Here is a 22,098-nt window from a genome sequence, read left to right as displayed (position 1 = left end):
AAAAAATCCTTGTTCAAGCAGCAAGCGTTGACCACACCTATGAGGGAACTGGCTGGGAGGATCTACTGAACAGACTTAACCAGACAGTACAAAATTTGACTTAACATACATGTTGTTGAAGTTCTAAGATTTCAGAGGTGCTCTGTGTCAATAATTGCATCCCTACTCACTGAGCTCAATGACTCCACCATCAGCACTTACTGTTAAAACCAAAAATCAGCAGAAGGACAGAATAAAGGCAACGGTTGAAATCATTCCAAGTTCTTTTCAATTTTTAAAAATAGGATACTGAGAGTGACGTTCACAATTCAATAACGCCCAATTTGTTGATCTTAAACACAGGGAATGTTTTAAAACAAAAATCCCTTTTGAAAGCAACATTAATTCAATACAAAAATAATTCGCAACCATTTATAAGAAGGTATAGGGATGTTTTTCTGGGTCTGCGCCCAATTGATCAGTTCATCTTGGCACAGACCCAGGAAAATCACCTCTGTAATGTAAACTTTTAAGTAAACAGATAGTGGAGGAAGATTTCCTATCTGTGATAGAAAAATTGTTGATGCATTCTCACAAACATTTTCACCATTTCACTACGCCAACCATTGGAGGATATCTTCTCCCAATCTTCTTATGTTAACTCTGTTTCCTCTTTTATAGAAACGAGACTTTGAAAATGGTCATCAGTCTAATAAATACAGACTTAAGGAAATACAGGAGGTACAGTGTCTACATGTTTATCTGATCATATCCTCTGTTGGTGTTTATTTATATAGGTATTTACACTTTATTACTAATGTTACATCTCTGAGATGGTTACTTCTGACTGAAGGTCTATTCTGGGCAAATCCACTCTGAACAGCAAACAACTAATTCTATTCAATTTCAAGTAATCTACTACCTGATGGTCATTAAGTTTGGAATTCATCTTAATGTTACTTTCAGTTTTTGGAAGCTTAATGCTTCATTTATATTGGAAAACCTCTTCTACTTGATGCAGGTCTGTATCTGCTGAGGTTGCAGTATGAAATGCTACAGGGCAGATTCAGAGTGCTGACAGCAATGGAAAACACTCAGCCAGCATGGAGCCAAAGAATAGTGTGGCCTTCAGTACCCAGGACTCAATGCTACAAATGCAGCGTAGATGACAGCTGCAGTTCTCTAAAATGTAATATGATTTTCCCCTAGAGACAATCAAATCAAAAAAAAAAATCAGTTTTTGTTTTGAAGATTTTGATTTATATTGTTCATTTGGAGGAAGAGTACAGTGCTTGGACCTAAACAGTGTGATGAGGAAAGAACAATATCATTTAGCTTTTTAAAAAAAAAACAAAGGCGGCTATTATAAAAAGTGACATGAAAACATGAAAAATAAATGAATTGATATTGAAAAAGATAAGAAAATTGTAAGGGGCAAGTCCCAAGAAAAGACATTGATCAGAATTTAACACCACCCCAGCGCGTGGGATGGTGGATGGGGGGTGGCGTTAAATGGAGTGGGAGGCTCCGGGAGGCTTTCCCGACCCGATCCCGCCTCTGCCACCACTTTACGTAGGGCAGCGGGGGCGAAAAACAAGCTGCCTGCCCTAGGCCAATCAAGGCCCTTAAGTGGTCACTTAATGGGGTGGGCCCTGTTCATCAGGCACAGAGTGCCCAATGGAGGGCTGCCCCGCTACCCCAACCAGCCCCAACACATCTCCCTTCCCCCCATCCGATCACCCTTGCCTCGCTGGAACCCAACCGATTACACCCGGCGAGGCAACCAAAACTTACTTGGATTCCCAGTTCCATGTCTTCAGCTGGGCTGCAGTCCCAGCAGTGGCCACCGCTCCTGGTGGTGCTGCTGGGACGAAGAGCTGCCGGCCCGCTGATTGGCCGGCAACTCAATGAGGCAGGACTTCATCCCTCAAGCGGGTGGAAGTCCTGTCTCAGAACAATTAAAACCAGGGGACCTGTAAAATACCGGTCAGATCCCCAGGCGAGGCGGAAGCGGGATCGCCACTGACATTTCAGTCGGTGACCGGCTCCTGTCCACCCAACGTGAAATCCCGGCCAGTATAAAATTATAATGGATTTGACAGAGTGGATACAGAGAGAATGTTTCCACTTGTGGGGAAGAGCATAACTCATGGCCATCGATATAAGATAGTCACCAAAAAATCCAATAGGGAATTTAGAAGAAACTTCTTTACCCAAAGAGTGGTGAGAATGTGGAACTTGCTACCACAGGGAGTAGTTGAAGTAAATGGTATCGATGCATTTAAGGGGAAGCCAGACAAGCGTATGAGGGAAAAGAACATAGAGGGTTACAATAATAGAGTTAAATGAGGAAAGATGGGAGGAGGCTTGAGTTGAATATAAATGCCAGCATGGCCTGGTTGGGCCAAATGTCTTGTTTCTGTGCCGTATATCCCATGTAATCCTAAGTAAATTAGAATTAGAACATTACAGCGCAGTACAGGCCCTTCGGCCCTCGATGTTGCGCCGACCTATGAAACCATCTGACCTACACTATTCCATTTTCATCCATATGTCTATCCAATGACCACTTAAATGCCCTTAAAGTTGGCGAATCACTACTGCTGCAGGCAAGGCGTTCCATGCCCTTACTACTCTCTGAGTAAAGAAACTACCTCTCACATCTGTCCTATATCTATCACCCCTCAACTTGAAGCTATGTCCCCTCGTGTTTGCCATCACCATCCGAGGAAAAAGACGCTCACTATCCACCCTATCTAACCCTCTGATTATCTTATATGTCTCTATTAAGTCACCTCTCCTCCTCCTTCTCTCCAACGAAAACAACCTCAAGTCCCTCAGCCTTTCCTCGTAAGACCTTCCCTCCATACCAGGCAACATCCTAGTAAATCTCCTCTGCACCCTTTCCATAGCTTCCACATCCTTCCTATAATGCGGTGACCAGAACTGCACGCAATACTCCAGGTGCGGTCTCACCAGAGTTTTGTACAGCTGCAGCATGACCTCGTGGCTCCGAAACTCGATCCCCCTACTAATAAAAGCTAACACACCATATGCCTTCTTAACAGCCCTATTAACCTGGGTAGCAACGTTCAGGGATTTATGCACCTGGACACCAAGATCTCTCTGTTCATCTACACTACCAAGAATCTTCCCATTAGCCCAGTACTCTGCATTCCTGTTACTCCTTCCAAAGTGAATCACCTCACACTTTTCCGCATTAAACTCCATTTGCCATCTCTCAGCCCAGCTCTGCAGCCTATCTATGTCCCTCTGTACCCTACAACATCCTTCGGCACTATCCACAACTCCACCGACCTTAGTGTCATCTGCAAATTTACTAACCCACCCTTCTACACCCTCTTCCAGGTCATTTATAAAAATGACAAACAGCAGTGGCCCCAAAACAGATCCTTGCGGTACACCACTAGTAACTAAACTCCAGGATGAACATTTGCCATCAACCACCACCCTCTGTCTTCTTTCAGCTAGCCAGTTTCTGATCCAAAGCTCTAAATCACCTTCAACCCCATACTTCCGTATTTTCTGCAATAGCCTACCGTGGGGAACCTTATCAAATGCCTTACTGAAATCCATATACACCACATCCACTGCTTTACCCTCATCCACCTGTTTGGTCACCTTCTCGAAAAACTCAGTAAGGTTTGTGAGGCACGACCTACCCGTCACAAAACCGTGCTGACTATCTCTAATGAACTTATTCTTTTCAAGATGATTATAAATCCTGTCTCTTATAACCTTTTCCAACATTTTACCCACAACCAAAGTAAGGCTCACAGGTCTATAATTACCAGGGCTGTCTCTACTCCCCTTCTTGAACAAGGGGACAACATTTGCTATCCTCCAGTCTTCCGGCACTATTCCTGTCGACAATGACGACATAAAGATCAAGGACAAAGGCTCTGCAATCTCCTCCCTGGCTTCCCAGAGAATCCTAGGATAAATCCCATCTGGCCCAGGGGACTTATCTATTTTCACACTTTCCAAAATTGATAACACCTCCTCCTTGTGAACCTCAATCCCATCTAGCCTAGTAGCCTGAATCTCAGTATTCTCAACAACATTTTCTTTCTCTACTGTAAATACTGACGCAAAATATTCATTTAACACTTCCCCTATCTCCTCTGATTCCACACACAACTTCCCACTACTATCCTTGATTGGCCCTAATCTAACTCTAGTCATTCTTTTATTCCTGATATACCTATAGAAAGCCTTAGGGTTTTCCCTGATCCTATCCACCAATGACTTCTCGTGTCCTCTCCTTGCTCTTCTTAGCTCTCCCTTTAGATCCTTCCTGGCTAGCTTGTAGCTCTCAAGCGCCCTAACTGAGCCTTCACGTCTCATCCTAACATAAGCCGCCTTCTTCCTCTTGACAAGCGCTTCAACTTCTTTAGTAAACCACGGCTCCCTCGCACGACAACTTCCTCCCTGCCTCACAGGTACATACTTATCAAGGACACGCAGTAGCTGCTCCTTGAATAAGCTCCACATTTCGATTGTTCCCATCCCCTGCAGTTTCCTTCCCCATCCTACGCATCCTAAATCTTGCCTAATCGCATCATAATTTCCTTTCCCCCAGCTATAATTCTTGCCCTGCGGTATATACCTGTCCCTGCCCATCGCTAAGGTAAACCTAACCAAATTGTGATCACTATCACCAAAGTGCTCACCTACATCTAAATCTAACACCTGGCCGGGTTCATTTCCCAGTACCAAATCCAATGTGGCATCGCCCCTGGTTGGCCTGTCTACATACTGTGTCAGAAAACCCTCCTGCACACACTGGACAAAAACTGACCCATCTAAAGTACTCGAACTATAGTATTTCCAGTCGATATTTGGAAAGTTAAAGTCCCCCATAACAACTACCCTGTTACTCTCGCCCCTGTCGAGAATCATCTTCGCTATCCTTTCCTCTACATCTCTGGAACTATTCGGAGGTCTATAAAAGACTCCCAACAGGGTAACCTCACCTCTCCTGTTTCTAACCTCGGCCCAGAATAGAATGGATCAGTCAGATCACTGCAGCCGCAAGCATGATACTTAGTATAAATCCAGATGAAATGGAGTATTATTGCTGTAATAAACTAATTTGATCATTGACAGTTGTTAAGCACATGCAATATGTACATAGCACTGCAGTGCACTGAATTTGGGTGAGTTTAGTATGTCTGGTACAGGTGGAGATTTAATATAAATGGTTTTGCTGTATACTGTGTCACCTACTCATGGTGTGCGTAAGTCTATGGGGCATTAACTGCCTTGGTGAATGGCATTTGCAACTAAGCTAAATCTCTAATAAGAACTAGTGTACATCACTCCAGTGTGACTCATAGGTTTGATTTTATTGAAGTTTGTGCATGTCTATGACTCTACTTTCTAAATCTGGCATTTTTCAGAACATAAGTGTTCAAAATGTACTTGTGTCCCAACAGTTTTGTCAAAATTGTTTATTTTTTTCCCCGTCATTTGTCAGACATGTTTTTTGAACTGCTTGATGGCTGTTCAGCACTTGGCAGCAAGGAGCAGAGCATGCCCAGTGTAACACTCTAACCATTGGCATCACAAGATTGTGTCAGGGTCCTGTTTACATCTCAGGACTCCGATTAATATTTTACAGATAGGCTATCACTGGGTTTGGGCAACTGTACTGGAGGTTTCACCAGATGACCTCCAACCCACCCGCCCCCCTCGCTCTCGCCATTGGCCACCCAGCATGTCCATTCTTGCAGTGCACCAACTTCCCACACCAATTTGAAAGTGAATAGACTTGTCATTACCTGATTGGATGATCCTTGACGGTCAGTCAAACAGCATTTGTCCCATCTCCAATATTTTTATAACCAATAAATGCAAGTGTTCAAAGAAAATGAAAAAAAACATATGATTTTTCTCCTGGATTGCTCGCAGTAATGTCCTGGAGAGTAATCTTTAATTCCTGGAGATTCCAGGACAACGCTGGAGGGTTGGCAACCCTTGTTCCCTCCTGTAACAGCCTGGCAGCTGGGTTGCCCATTGTGGAGGCACCAACCAAAGTTGCAGCGGGCAATGTATCGCTGCAATTTTCAGGATACTAATGTCAGGAGGAGGGAGCAAAAGTCAGGGCTGACTACCTTACAAGATGCTTTTTGAAAAAGTCTCTTGCATATCACATCATTAATGGTTATTTGTTAGTTTTGTAAGCAGTTCAACCCATATTGTTCTGCAGTACAGATTGCTCCATTTGTTGTGATGTTAACTGTGTCCTTTATCAGCTTACATAAGGTTCTGAGCATTTAGAGAAAGCTGTCTTTTACTTGCTTCACTGAATAGACTGACCCCTTTGTCCAGTCACCATTAAGTTTGCCTGAAGCAGTTCGACAGACGTTTGCAGCTGCCACATGCTCTTTAGTCCGGATAATTTCTGTTTTTAAGGATTTGGTCTGAAGAGTCAGCTCTTTCTTTTGTTCAGTCATCTCAAACATTTATGGGATTCCTATAAAAAGCAGCTGTACTTTATTTTCATGTTCCTGTGCTTTAAATTCCATGTTCAATTCCTTGAAACAAACCTCCTGATGAAGGAACTGTTTCATCTCCCCAGCTGGATTGTCTGGAGCCTTTGAATCGACCCAGGCTTTTCCCAATAGCTAAGTCCATAGTAAAATCAGGCACAACTGGGTGTGTGCTGAGACTGATGTAATTGCTGACACACGTGCCAATCTAGATAACTAGTACAAGCAGACCAAAAGCTTTAAAAGCAAAGCTGACAGAGGCCCCAGAAAGCTGACAATTCAAGAATGGCCCTGATTACAAGCCTATGATATTTCAAAACAAGTAGTTACATGTGTTTGTAACTTAAACTCTGGGTGTGTCCAACATTCCTTCACTTGTACAGGAGAAGAACAAAACAAAAGTGAATGAAAGGGGAACTACAAAAGGTGAAGGGGGTCTAGGGACATGCTGCTGTGGAAAATGTTGAATTTTACATTAAAATGATGTGTTCTAGTTAATTTTATACTTTACAATTGTTTTTTTATTCTTAAAAGGAAGGAATAACAAAATGATATTTGGATTTTCAATAGAGAGTCAAACCAGTATTTCATCAAAATTAAACATCCATTCATTAACACATTAATGCCCAGCTCGGAAAGGCACTCTACCCCTCTAATCCGAGTTCACAGAGACACTGCACCCCATCCAACCACTTTTCCTTTCCTAAGTCCCTCTCCTTCTATAGCCCTTCCAGTTTATAATGGTAGTCTTCTTTCTTGTTCTCCATCAATTCACCACAGTACTTGTCACCCCACCACACCGACAATCCAGCTCAAGTTTGTACTCCTGCAGTTTATGCTGGTATTATCCCTCCAGCTGATCTCTCCCTATCCCGCCCACCGCCACCACCAGACATAACAAAGTAGCACAATGTACAACCCCCTGTTTGGTGGTTTTTGAAGTGGAGGTGGTGTTTCATGAAGTGTTGCCCTTTTTGCCATTCCGGAGCATTATGCCCACAATTCAGCAATGCAACTTGCCTGGAAGGAGGTGAAGGCAGACTATAGGCTGCAGGTGACCATTGAGGTCATTGATAATGCGAGCCAAATGCTGCATGGTGGCTACAGGTGTCTTTAGAGAAGATGGCACAGCTCTGCATCTGGCTCTCTAATCCAAGGTCAGTGAAGATGGTTTACCAATGTTATCTAGTAGTTATTGGTGAACCTAATAGATATGCTTGATGGCAGGCCTGACCAATCAGGCTATATTGGCTAATGATTACCATAGAATGCCTTTGTTCATGATGTACCAATTGCAGCACAAAGTACTGTGATTAGAGTACTTTTGAAGTTTAATCGGGCCTTAGTATATCATATTTGGGCTATTGGCTCTGCCGTCACAGCCTGGCTTGGGAATGGGAATCGATACACTATTCTGAAAAAACAAAGTCAAAACAAAATATGTATCCATAGATGATGGTACCAGTGGATAGGCATAAAACACCACTGGTGCAGCCTGACCTGTGTGGCATTCCTCTGTTGATCATCATTTTCTTTCTCCAAAAACTTCAGGCATAGGGGGATTCCTATTAGGAACCCCAATGTGGCAGTAATGGAACTGTAGGGCTTCAGCTCAGAGTGTCGGCAGAAAATAATTGAAACCTGCTGAAAGGTGCTTAGTGAATCTTTTTATTGAGCTCTTTAAATTTTCTTCCGTATACAGCTCAGTGCATGGTAACCTTACACTTCTCAGTTTATGTGGCCATAAAGAGCAGAATTAAGGTAATTGGTAAAAGAACCAGAGGCGCGTTGAGGAGATTTTTTTATGCAGTGAGTTGTTATGATCTGGAATGCACTGCCTAAAAGGATGGTGGAAGCAGGTTACGACCGCAGCAGGAGCAACGCACTGTTAATTCCGTCTCATCACTCCACAGGTCGCAGCATATCATTAAGCTTTCACCAAATTGGAAAAACAGCCAAATTAAACACTCTAGTATGCCCAGAATGAAACAGACCAAACCAGGTATCTTTAGACAACAACAAATTAATTATTTATTTTAAAAAACTAATTATTAAACACTATTAGAATAAACCTATTTCTAAAGACCATATAACTTCTTAATTTAATCTACCACCCGCATTCACGCACATACATTCAAAAATAACAATTAATTGGTTTTTAAAAGTGTAGTTTTTAAGATTAGCTGACTGTTAAGAAGAAAATAAATAAATAGGTTTTTGCGTTTTACATTCCCGGTGAATGAGGTCTTCTGATGTGAAGATAATCAAAGTTCACTCGAAGTCTTCATCCGGATTTGATGAAAATACTCTGTTCTTGATAGGCATTCAAACAGTTCAGCTGCAGTAGCATTAAACAGTTCTTTCAACGATGAGCACAGCAATACAAATAATTTATTGAAGAAGAAAAGGTTTTCTTTTTTACCTAGGGAGTTAACTTGGCTTGTAGCTTTGTAGAATTTTTCTTGAGAGAAAATAAAACAACTACTTTCTCCAGATCACCTGGCTAGAAAAGTCTCTCAAAACTAACTGCTTCCAGCTGGTTTTTGCCAGTTACACACACAGTCAAATGGACACATCATACTATGTGATCTCTCTCCACTGCTGTTTCTCAGGGTAACCAAAAATGCAGCTTTGGTACACTGTGTTTCCAGAAAGTTCTGTCCCTTAAAGGTGCACTGTTTTCTTTTATCAGAGTCTTAAAGGCACACACACAGTTTTTAATCCAGGGAGAAAAAATAATACAAGTCCGTGACACTTTCAAAAAGGAATTAGATAAATACTTGAAGAAAAATTGGCAGGGCTATGGGAACAGGGCAGGAGAATGGGACTAATTGGATAACTCCATTTTAAGAGCCGACATAGGCATGATGGGCTAAATGGCCATTTTCTGAACTGTATCAATCTCTGATGCTATGAATGTAGGATGAAATGACATCATCCTGCATAATTTTAATATTACAATCACACACCCAACTATTTCAGGCAGGTGCTTCCCTACCTGTTTGTTTCTGTGGTAAAAATACGGGTTAATTGTAAAGTTGCCAACCTCTGCCAAATCTTCTGAATCAGTATGCATTTCTTCAGTCCATTGTTGCAGTGCACGGAATGTATAATTTGCGCCACACAAGTGCCAGGCAATGACCATCTCCAACAAGAGAGAATCTAACCATCTCCCCTTGACATTCAACGGCATTACCATCACTGAATCCCCCTCTATCAACATCCTAGGCGCTACCATTGACCAGAAACTGAACTGGAGTAGCCATATAAATACCGTGGCTACAAGAGCAGGTCAGAGGCTAGGAATCCTGAGGCGAGTAACTCACCTCCTGACTCCCCAAAGCCTGTCCACCATCTACAAGGCACAAGTCAGGAGTGTGATGGAATACTCTCCACTTGCCTGGATGGGTGAAGCTCCAACAACACTGAAGAAGCTCGACACCATCCAGGACAAAGCAGCCCGCTTGATTGGCACTCCATCCACAAACATTCACTCCCTCCACCACCGATGCATAGTGGCAGCAGTGTGCACCATCTACAAGATGCACTGCAGCAACGCACCAAAGCTCCTTAGACAGCACCTTCCAAACCCGCGACCTCTACCAACTAGAAGGACAAGGGCAGCACATACATGGGAACACCACCACCTGCAAGTTCCCCTCCAAGTCACACACCATCCTGACTTGGAACTATATCGCCGTTCCTTCACTGTCGCTGGGTCAAAATCCTGGAACTCCCTTCCTAACAGCACTGTGGGTATACCTACCCCAAATGGACTGCAGCGGTTCAAGAAGGCAGCTCACCACCACCTTCTCAAGGGCAATTACGGATGGGCAATAAATGCTGGCCTAGCCAGCAATGCCCACATCCCATAAATGAATTTAAAAAAATGTTGGAACAACTGGCAAAAGTCAGGAATAACTGGTCAGGAATAATGCACATCCAAAACAACAACAACTTGTATTTCTATAGTGTCTTTGATGTAATAAAATATCCTAAGGCACTTCACAGGAGCAAAACAAAATATGATACCAAGCCACATAAGGAGATATTAGGGCAGATGACCAAAAGCTTGATCAAAGAAGTAGGTTTTAAGGAGGAGGAAAGAAAGGTCAAAAAGCAGAGAAGTGTAGGGAGGAATTCTAGAGTTTAGGGCCTTGGCAGCTGAAGGCTGCAACAATTAATGTCGGGGTTGCTCTCGAGGCCAGAATTAAAGGAGCGCAGCTATTACAGAGGGTTGTGAAGCCAGAGAGATTACAACGATGAGGATTGGCGAGGCCATGGGGGGAATTTGTAAATAAGGTTGAGAATTTTAAGATCAAGATGTTGTTTGACTGGAAATCAATGTCAGTCAGTAAGAACAGGTGTGAGAGGTGAATGGGACTTGGTGCGAGTCAGGACATAGGCAGTAGAGCTTTGGATGACCTCAAATTTATGGAGGGTGCAATGTGGGAGGTTGGTCAGGAATGCATTTGAATAGTCAAGCCTAGAGGTAACAAAGGCATGAATGAAGGTTTCAGAAGCAAATGAGCTAAGGCAGGGGCGGAGTTGGATGATGTTACGGAGGTGGAAATAGGCGGTCTTAATGATGGTGCGGATATGTGGTCGGAAGCTCACCTCAGGGTCAAGTATGACACCAACAGTCTGATTCAGATTCAGTCAGTTGCCAAACAGATGTATGGAGTTGGGAGCTAAGGAGTGGTATTAGAGGCAGTTCATTATGAAAATAGTTTATTATGGAGAAAATCTGCACAGCTCTTGCATTTTAGACTTGTCCCCAAAATCTGGTGTTCCAAATGTTACCTTTATTAAGATATTAGATTTGGGTGGCACAGTGGCGCAGTGGTTAGCACCGCAGCCTCACAGCTTCAGGGACCCGGGTTCGATTCTGGGTACTGCCTGTGTGGAATTTGCAAGTTCTCCCTGTGACCGCGTGGATTTTCGTCGGGGGCTCCGGTTTCCTCCCACAGCCAAAGACTTGCAGGTGATAGGTAAATTGGCCATTGTAAATTGCCCCTAGTGTAGGTAGGTGGTAGGGAATATGGGATTACTGTAGGGTTAGTATAAATGGGTGGTTGTTGGTTGGCACAGACTCGGTGGGCCGAAGGGCCTGTTTCAGCGCTGTATCTCTAAATAAATATTCTGTAAATATTTCTCCTAATTTACCTATGAATGATGTAATAATATAACTGGACTGTGATGCCACTATTGTTACCAACAATACACTGTTTATTTTAATTGCACTTCTCCACATGTCACAACACATATATAATTTTTTTCCCACTTATCGATACGGTCGATCATAGATTCTTAGAATAAAACACACCAGCCAGGTTTCTTTAATAAACAACAACATTATCAATTTATTATTAAAATAGTCTTAACCAGTATTAAAGCCAAGTATAAGCACACAGATTGAAATATAAAAGTTCCCTTTTACCTTCGCCCCTCAGACATGCACACACATATAGACACCGGTTAACCGGAAAACTAAAGGGATTTTAATTTTAGAGCTCTATTACAAAAAAAGCAGACCACAACAAAACTTGGGCTAAATACTTGCTAATTCGTGAAGAAGAAAGAAGATTTGGAAAGATGCCCTTTGTTTTGGTTTGGCGTCCCAAATTCATATAGATAGCTGACACTGGGATCTTCCTAGAACAGTTCTTTTCAGGCGATGTTGAAGATCAGTTTTGGGTAGGCTTTCCAGGAAATGCAGCAACAGAAGTTTTGGACAGGCCTTACAGCACTTGTTTCTCAGCTTCTAAAGTGATGGAAAACTGGCAATTTTTTTTCAAAGAGCTGGAACAGACTGAGTTGGGGTGCTTTGTTCTTCTTGGCAAGTTGATTCTTTAACACCTTTTCAAACCACTGTTCATCCCCAACTGTCTTTTGTAACAATTAAAAGTGAAACTAAAAACATTCCAGAAGTCAAACCTCCTGACCTCTATAAATCTTGACCTGTCACTTCTCAATAAACATCTTCTCCAAATCAAAAAAAAACACAAGCCGGGTAATTATTTGAATACAGGTACTTTCCAGTAACTGTTTACAATCCAGACCTCTCAGTGACCCTTGTAAATAAAAACATCCATGCACTCCTTCTCAGTTTGAACACAAACTCTCAAAAATTTAACAAAAATAGAAACACTATGTATATCTCCACTAATTGGGCTTTTTCTTATTTAATTTATGTCATACTCTGATGCAGCCCTTTTTCAGTAGTGGATCTAAAATTTTATTGAAGTGCTCATATTATTAAACAAAATGCAACCTACGAGTTATATTTTTGATAAGTACATGCAGTGCCCACAGGACTGACATCAGTCCTGTGTAAGAGATTCCTGCATTTATTTCCTTTGCCATACTGTTATCTCAAGAGAGTTGCCAAATATCAAGAGTTTTTACCCTTGGTCAGCAATTCCCTGCAGTGCTCCCTCTCTGATACTGCATGTGGCACAGCCTGTGTAGCCTCCACTCCATCATCTGTGTACCATAATCAGATCCATTCTGTACATTATATTCTTTTTTCTTGTGTTTTCATTTTTCTGTATATTTTGCTCTGCACAATTACTGCAAACGTATTAAATAAAACTACTTTATGTAATATTACTTGTATTCATAAATTTTTAAAATCTAATCTTATACTATAATAATCATACTTTAGTGTTTTTTCTGTTACTTTTATTCCTCTTTCTTTTCTGTTTCTCTGCTATTTCTCTTCTGAATCCCCTGAGAAATTTTGGGAATTCCTTTCTTGCATAATTGCAAAATTCAGGAATAGCTGTAGAAAAAGTAGCAATGCTAGACAAGTGTAAGCACTGCTGCCATGCTGTTCTATCCCAGAAAAAAGTTACTCTGGCAACAGCAACCACTAAACTGCAGCAGGGTCCTGTACAAAACAAAATCTGTTGTGATCTTCAGAAATTCATGGTAATTGTGCTATTCTGAGCCCTTGAAAAATTAAAAATCTACTTGGAGGTGAGGAATAAGGGTAGTGCCTTTTACTGATGTATAACATCTTTGCAAAATCCATTTTCATTTAAGCGGTTCTTTTTATAATTTTCACCTCCGTAGGAAAAGAAGGCCAAGGATCCAGAGAAAGGAGTGGACCTTTTCCAGAAACCATTCCTAAGAAAAACAGAGAAAGGGTTTGGTGTTTCTAAACAGTCACCATGTTTTGTAGCTGCTTTAAACCCCAGTAAAGCTGTGCTGAAGGAGCGAAAAGTTCCCAATTCAGAGAGATGTAAGTCTGCTACAGAGGTAAGAACAGAAAATGTTGGAAACACTTAGCAGGTCAGGCATCTGTGGAGAGCAGAGTAGTTAATATTTCAGGTGATGACCTTTCATCAGAACATCAGCATTGAATCATGTTTAAACTTTGGCGACTGGTATTTTTGTTGAGTGAAAGTGTACAATGCTGGACAAACAAATCAAGTCCTGCGGCACCTGGGAAGAGAAAAGGCAGGTTAATCTTTCTGTTGTAGATCCTTCAACAGAACTGATGAAGGCTTTATTCCCCAAACAGTAACCTATCTTTACAGATGCTACCAGATCTACTGTGTAGTTCTCGCATTTTCTGTTTTAATTTCAGATTTCCAACATTTGCATATTGTATTTTGTCAATTTATACATTTTGTTGCTTGTTGAATTGATGACTGACTTTCCCCTATCTGCCCAGTTGCAGACAATCACTTTATACTTAAGTCTTGTATATCTTAGTAATTCCACATCTTATGAGTTATTTCAAAGTCAGAATTCAGTTGCTGTTTTTAGTCACTGTGTTCTATTTCGAACTTGTCCTTTGCAAAGATGGGGAGCTTGTGTGAAAATTGTTATAAAATCTTTTCAAATAATTAAGCAAACTACTTGCAATTACTAGGCATATTCCCACAGGGGGAAAGGGAGGGAAACCAAAGCGAGAGATGCCTGGATGACAAAGGAGTTGGTGAGCAGGATGAAGCAGAAAAAGGGGGAATATGACAAATGTCAAAAAGGCAGAATATAAAAAAGTATGGAGGGTATATTTAGGTAGGAAGCAGGCGAGACAGTACACACTAAATGGTACAATTTTAAGAAGAGAGAGACCTGGGGATGCTTGTGCACAAATGTTTGAAGATGGCAGGACAGGTTAATAAAGCAGTTAATAAAGCATATGAGATCCTGGGCTTTATAAATAGAGGCATACAGGAATGTATATTAAAGCTGTACAAAACAGTAATTCAGCCCAATCTGGAGTATTGGCCTGGATTTTACGGTTCCAAAGCAGCCGGCATTGGAGGCGGGGAGGAGTGTAAAATCGTGCGGGGTGGCATCGAGATGTCATCATGCCCGATCTGCATTTTACCAGCGGTGGAAGGCAAGTTGAGTGAGAATGGCATGCACTTTTTCAAAATTGGTAGTTAAGAGTTTGTTAAGATTGTTGAAGAGCCAATTGAATGGCATTTTATGTGCCCGTTCAAATTTTAAGAGGAGGGCACGGGGGCCACGAAGTGTTGGAACCCCGGCATGTATTTAAGGACAACAACAAGGTGGCAACTGAGGTCATTGCTGCCTTCTGCAGCTGTGGGATCAGGGAGTTTGCCTTCACAGGGAGGCTGGTGCAGCATGGCCAGAGCATTTAACGTAGAGTAGGGGAAGTTGAGGAGCCAGGGATCTGGGGTCGAACCTCCATCATGCCATCAAGCTCCTGGCATGGGGGTCAATCGAGAGGGGGATGGGGTGGGGTGGGCAGTGTTGAGGAAGCAACTGGCAGAGTGGCCCTTCATATTGGCAGTGCCCAAGTTCCATGGGCATTGTCCATTCAGGAGGCATGTCCTCCAGTGAAGAGGAGAACCTGAGAGGGAGGGAGGTGTGGGCATATGGAGCCGGTCAGCAGCAACTTCTTGGCCATCTGCAGGATCAACCTTGGGATGGCGAAGTGGCAGAAGGCTGCATTGGTGACCTCTTCCCTCTCTCTTAATGGCAGGCCCACACTGCTTGCTGATTATCTTCTGATGCTGCTGCACAGTTTGTCACAGGCTAGTGCGCAGGGCGGTCTAAGGCTGTTGCAAAGCTGGTCGCAAGCTGCTGGGCAGGAAGGTCTGAGGCAGCGTTCTGGTGCTGGTGACCCTTTAAAGATGGCGCCAGCACATCTGACCGTGTCAGCAGATGACACAGTTGCCACCTCAGTCCCCGCCTCTGGCCGTTGAATGGTCGATTATCTCGTCTGCCGGATGTTACTTGGCCAGCCGGCGTGAGATTGCTCTGAGAACAGGGATCGGAGTGGGAGCTCCACCTGCTTCCAGTCCCAGCTTCCCCTCCCTGCCAGGTCACGTAAAATCCCGGCCGTTATGTCTAATTCTGGGCCCCACACTGTATGAAGGACTTCCAGGCTTTTGGAAAGGGTACAGAAGAGATTTATTGGAATGGTTTCAGGGACGAGGGATCATAGTCATGTGGATAGACTGGAAAAGCTGGGATTGTTCTCCTTGGAGCAGAGAAGCCAAAGAGAGGATTTGTTACAGGTGTTTAAAATCATGAATGGTTTTGATAGAGTAAATAAACAAAAACTGTTTCCAGTGGCTGAATGGTCAGTAACTCGAGGGCACAGACTGAAGGTGATTGGCAAAAGAACCAGAGGGAACATGAGAAAAAAAAAATTTCACACTATGAGTGATGAGGATTTGGAAGACACTGCTTGGTATGGTAGTGGATATTGATTCAACAGTGGTCTTCAAAAGGGAATTATATAAACATTTGAAGGAGAAAAAAATTGCAGGGATATGAGGAAAGAGTGGGGGAGTGGGACTAACTTGTTTGTTCTTCGAAAGAGCCAGCACAGGCTCGATGGGGCAAATGGCCTCTTGCTGTGCTGATTGAGTGTCAGCTGTGGCTCAGTTGATAGCACTCTTGCCTCTGAGTTACAAGTTTGCGGGTTCAATCCCATTTCAGAGACATAGGCTGACACTCCAGTACAGTGCTGATGGAGTGCAACGAGACCTTAAACCAAGGCCCTATTTGCTCTCTAAGGTGAATGTAAAAGATCCCATGCTGCTAGTTTGAAGAGGTTTTATTCTATGATTCTATTCTAACTATAAAATATAACCTGGAATTTACATTGTGTAATTATTATCATATAAATACTTACCCATTTCATATCAATTTTTGACTGCTATTTTAATAAAGGCTTTAGCTATTTTAAATAAACAGGTTCATGTCTCAATTAAATCAGCAGATGAAGAAATTTAATACAAGGTACTAAGCATTGATATAATAATGCCACATTGTAATTTCCATTCTTATATTTTTGAGATGTGGGACAGATATTGGGCTGAATTTTACACAATGTATGTCGCGGAGCCACTGCGATAGTAAACGTGGCGGCTCATTTAAATGGCCAGGGCAGACCGCCCCCCCCCCACCCCCTCCACCGAGGACGTAGAGTGGGCGGGCAGTCCATCCCCAGCAATGGCGTCCGACGTCATTACGCAGGCGCTGATGCCATTTTTAAAGAGCTTCCACTACTTCCATTTCATTTAAATATTTAAAGATATAGGCTATTTTAAATTTAATTTAAAAATTTAAATCAATGTCTCTAGCCCCTCTCCCACCCCACCCAAGACACTTCATTCCTTGCCTTCTCCCCCATGCAAAATACTTACCTTATGTACCTGACCTTCCCCCCACCAAAGTTCATGAATTTTTATCTTTAACCCTTCCCACCATCTCCTCCACCAATCATATTAGTTTGGCCCTGCTCCCACCTCCTGCAGTGAAATACTTACCTGCTCCCTCCTCCCCACCAGTGTCCTGCATCGGATCTCTGAACGCGGGAGTGCCAGTAGCTGCCACCAATATGGCACCAGAATGGATGGGGGGACCGGGTAAGTATTTAATTCATTCATTTAGCTAAATTACCATATTTAAATTTTGGTCCCGTCGTTGAGCAGTGGGATGGTAGTGGAGGGAGGTGGGTGGGTGGTGCCACAAGGCCTCGCCGCCATCGGCAATATCGGGCTGGACCTTCCCAGAGACATTTTCTGGCCCCTCCCACCACGGCCCCCGACGTTGTGGGGGGGGGGGGGGTGGTGGGGACAGGCTGTAAAATCCAGCCCATTGGCATTGCGGAATATCTGCAAGTTTTTCCACTGTATGTTCCATGGTGGTTCAAAATTACTGAGAGAAATACGTCACTTCAAAGTCATTTCAAATTGTTGTCAGGAAATCTGATGTCTCAAAACTCTGTTTTAACCTTCTGTCTACAGGGCTGATGCTGGAGCCTCGCCTTCCTGTTGTATCTATCCCAGCCAGTGAAGCTATAGCCGGTAAGAATGGGTGTGTCAATGCGCATTCCTTGGAGTATTTAGAAATGCAACGTCCTCTCCCCAGGACCCCTATGCCTATCAGACAGTTTGACTCTCAACCACTCGACATTGTGAGCCCAAATCGAGGAGTAAAAGATATATATTCCACTGTGAGCAGTGGGTATTCCCCTTGTATGGGGCAAGATCGGATCGAACTAGTTCCTCAGCATAGAGGCATGGGACCTGCAGGAATATTCTCTTATGCATCCACTGAACAGACTGCAGCAACAGTTCAGCAGCATGGGTGCATAAGACCCATGAAACTTCTGAAGCATCCTGCTCACAACGTTACAATGTATGAAGAAAAGAAAGACCTTTTGGGACCCCAGATGGCATCATATATTCCGTCTGTTTCCAATAATACGAGATCCAACGAACTGGGCAATCCTTATCTAGTTAAAAGCAGGGGCAAGTTTCCAATGATGGGGATTGGACAGATGCTAAGAAAACGGAATCAAACGTTACAAGTAAGGCCGGACAGACCCATAGAAGCAAATGGCTCTGAGTTACCCACATCTGATATTATACAGAAGATACTGTGTACTGCTGGCAGTCTGCAACCCCAGTGCTGATTTAAATACTCAACCACAACTAGACTTAGATATGCTTTGGCTCTCGGGGAGACACACCAAGTTTGCAAAATTACTCACTATATATATTTCAATAGTACTTTTTCCTAAAGTCTCTCAGGAACATATGTAGAAAATATTTAACCTAATTTTAGGAAGATAAGCTAATTTGGCCCTTTATGTTGCAAGGCCAAGAATTTGGTTATGTGTCAGCGTAATTTAAAACATCACAAAGTTGAATCATTCTGTGTATAATAATCTTAGGGAAAGCTTCACTGAAGGAGCTTTGTTTGTTGGACCATTTTTATCCAGGGATTGTGAACTTTTTAATTCATGATTCATGCTAAAATGTTTGACATATCACAGAGCCATTCATCAAAGAGCAGAAGTTATATTGCACCTGAGAAGCAGTTCTGTTGTGTACTTAATGCTTTACCCATATATGTGGTATTCTCTTACTGATGCTAAATTGTCTGCATTCTTCAAAAGCAATTGTGTCTTTTAGTGACTTTTAGTTAGAAGGTGAGAGATTTAACAAAAAAATTGAAGAGTTTATCAAACTCTAGTCAAACACTCTGAGAAACTCGTGTATACCATTTAATGCTGACACATTAGTTTACAAATATTTTTTGTACATAAAGCTGTATGCTTGATTTAAACTGATGTTCATTCAGTATTTTTTTCAAAAGGTCCCCCTTAACAACATAGAGGATATTTTATTGAAAAAATATCAAGATCTCAACATTTACAGAAATTGTGTACAGTTTTACATAAGACACATTAAAAGTTTATGTTTTTCCTTTTATAATTACAAAGATATGTTGAAAGGTTTAGTAGATTTTATTGGTGCGACTAAAGCTGCTGTTACACTGTACCACTAGTCTGAGGCAGCTCCTATCTGCAGTTGTGAAATGTAGCTGACAAGACCCATACTATATTGCAAGCTACAAATTGCACTTTGCCCAACAGCAGAGAACACTGCACATTCATGCCTACTTGCATACATAGATCAGTACTTACCAAGTACAACTGACTGGTACACTTCCTCACAACATTTGAAGGATTCTGCAGCATGTATGTGAAGTATTCAGGGCTCCAAAACACACTGTGAATACTATCTGAAACAAACTTCACCCAGGATTAGATGTATACATCACCTCTTTCCAATTCCAAGTCATGCAAGATATTCATAGAACAGACTGTTTGATGCTATCATAGAGAAAGTATGGCACGGAAGGAGGCCATTCAGCCCATCATGTCTGCGGTGGTCAAAAAAACTAGCCACCCAATCTAATCCCACCTTCCAGCACCTGGTCCGTAGCCTTGCAGGTAACAGCACTTCAGCTGCATGTCCAGGTACCTTTTAAATGAGTTGAGGGTTTCTGCCTCCACCATCAATCCGAGCAGTGAATTCCAGATACCCACCACCCTCTGGCTGAAAAAGGTTTTCCTCATGTCCCCTCTAATCCTTCTACCAATCATCTGAAATCTGTGCCCCATGGTAATTGACCTTTCTGCTACAGGAAACAGGTCCTTCCTGGCTACTCTATCTAGGCCTCTTATAATTTTGTACACCTCAATTAAGTCACCCCTCAGCCTCCTCGGTTCGAAGGAAAACAACCCTAGCCAATCCAATCTTTCTTCATAGCTGCAACTTTCAAGCCCTGGCAACATTCTTGTAAACCTCCTCTGTACTCTCTCCAGAGCAATTATGTCCTTCATGTAATGTGTTGACCAGAACTGTAGGCAATTCTCCAGCTGTGGCCTAACCAGCATTTTATACACTTCCAGCATTACATCCCTGCTTTTGTATTCTATACCTTGGCCAGTAAAGGAAAGCATTCCATATGCCTTCTTTACCACTCTATATACCTGTCCTGCCACCTTCTGGGACTTATGGACATGCACTCTAAGGTCTCTCACTTCTACCCCTCTCAATATCCTCCCATTTATTGTGTACCCTCGCATGTTTGCCCTCCCCAAATGCATTACCTCACACTTCTCTGGATTGAATTCCATTTGCCACTTTTCTGCCCACTCAACCAAACCATTGATATCATCCTGTAGTCTATTAACTACACGGCCAATTTTTGTGTCATCAGCAAATTTCCCAATCATGCCTCCCACATTTAAGCCAAATCATTATTATATACCACAAACAACAAGGAACCCAACACTGAGCCCTGTGGAACGTCACTGGAAACAGCTTTCCATTCACAAAACCATCCGTCGACTACTACCCTTTGTTTCCTGTCACTGAGCCAATTTTAGATCCAACCTGCCACATTCCCCTCTATCCCATGGGCTTTCATTTTACTGACCAGCCTGCCATGTGGGACCTTGTCAAATGCCTTACTAAAATCCATGTAGACCACATCCACTGCACTTCCCTCATCAATCCTCCTTGTTACTTCCTCAAAAAACTCAATCAAGTTAGTAGGACACGACCTTCCCTTAACAAATCCATGCTGACTATCCCTGATCAGTCTGTGCCTTTCTAAGTGGCAATTTATCCTGTCCCTCAGAATTGATTCTAATAATTTACCCACCACCGAGGTCAGACAGGCCTATAATTATTTGGTCTCTCCCTCGCACCCTTTTTAAACAACGGTATAACGTTTGCAGACCTCCAATCCTCTGTCACCTCACCAGCTCCAGTGAGGAATTTGGTGTTTATCCTCCACACGAACAGTAGTCCTGTGCCTGTCCTATTCCCATATCCCCACTTCACCACCTATCTCACCTACTCTCATATGTTGACTTAAGGGGTGATTTAACCCTGCCTTCTGGCGGAAACCAGGCAGCAACAAGTTAAAATTGCCTGTGGGCCTCTCCATCCAATGTTGCTCACCGATCCTACATGCTACAACTTTAGCAGGCCCTTCCGAGCAGGCAAGAAGGACAACTGCTAGAAATGGGCTGTTTGACCCATATTACATATGCAAATTGGCCTCTGACGATATCATCCAATTGGCCGACTGCTAGTTTAACCATAGCACTATGTGGGGAGCAGTTGTGGCTGTTATGTCTTGTGGTTCCCACAGCTTCTTAAAAAAATCACACTTTAGACAAAGATACTGGAGCTTGCATCTCATTTTCTCACATTTCTCCATGTGTGGTGGAATGGTACAATGTGTGTTTGGTACACAGGTTGTAGAGTAGTAGTGAGTGATGTGGCATTGTGGAGATATACACAAACACTTGAACAATGTAGTTCCTAAGTCATTTTGGATAATATAGTAACATAACATCCCTCTTTTAAAAAAAAAATGCTTTTTTTTACTATTAACATAACTTTTCCAAACATTTTTTTTCTTTTGGTTAAAGAAAATGTACAATCAAATTTTGCAATTAAACTTGTAATTTTGAACACTTTATCCACAATATAAGATGTTGTGGCTCAATCTCTTGGATTTGGTTGTCATCATCCCTGTCTGCGATGAGTTGGCGTGCTGCAATGGCATTGTTGGACGTGTTGCTCCTGCTGTTGTAAAATTTATGCTTGATGTTGGTGATGCTACTGATGACCTTCTCTGCTTTACCAGTTCTGGTGTAGGCTGAATATGGACTCTGTTCGCTCTCAGTGCTTGTTGGTCTCCGTCTCAATGATGTATGATCTTGGAGTGTCAGTTTTACCAACAACTTTTGCAGGGTTCTAGGTTTTCTGGATTAGATCCTCCCAACAACTCA

General features: G+C 42.5%; 1 protein-coding gene across 1 annotated transcript in view; it reads left to right on the top strand.

Moving 5' to 3' along the window:
• Nucleotides 1-18,736, top strand: part of hunk (hormonally up-regulated Neu-associated kinase) — an 84,974-nt gene extending 66,238 nt beyond the window's left edge. Inside the window, exons 8-10 of the mRNA XM_068040017.1 lie at nucleotides 661-720; nucleotides 13,572-13,740; nucleotides 17,741-18,736. Of these exons, the coding sequence (XP_067896118.1) occupies nucleotides 661-720; nucleotides 13,572-13,740; nucleotides 17,741-18,411 (900 nt within the window). The 3' untranslated portion in view covers nucleotides 18,412-18,736. The remainder of the gene's footprint in view (nucleotides 1-660; nucleotides 721-13,571; nucleotides 13,741-17,740) is intronic.
• The last annotated feature ends 3,362 nt before the right edge of the window (nucleotides 18,737-22,098 follow it).

The sequence above is a fragment of the Heterodontus francisci genome, chromosome 10 (assembly GCF_036365525.1).
Source record: "Heterodontus francisci isolate sHetFra1 chromosome 10, sHetFra1.hap1, whole genome shotgun sequence".
Lineage (NCBI taxonomy): Eukaryota > Metazoa > Chordata > Chondrichthyes > Heterodontiformes > Heterodontidae > Heterodontus > Heterodontus francisci.
This window is presented reverse-complemented; position numbering and strand designations above follow the sequence as displayed.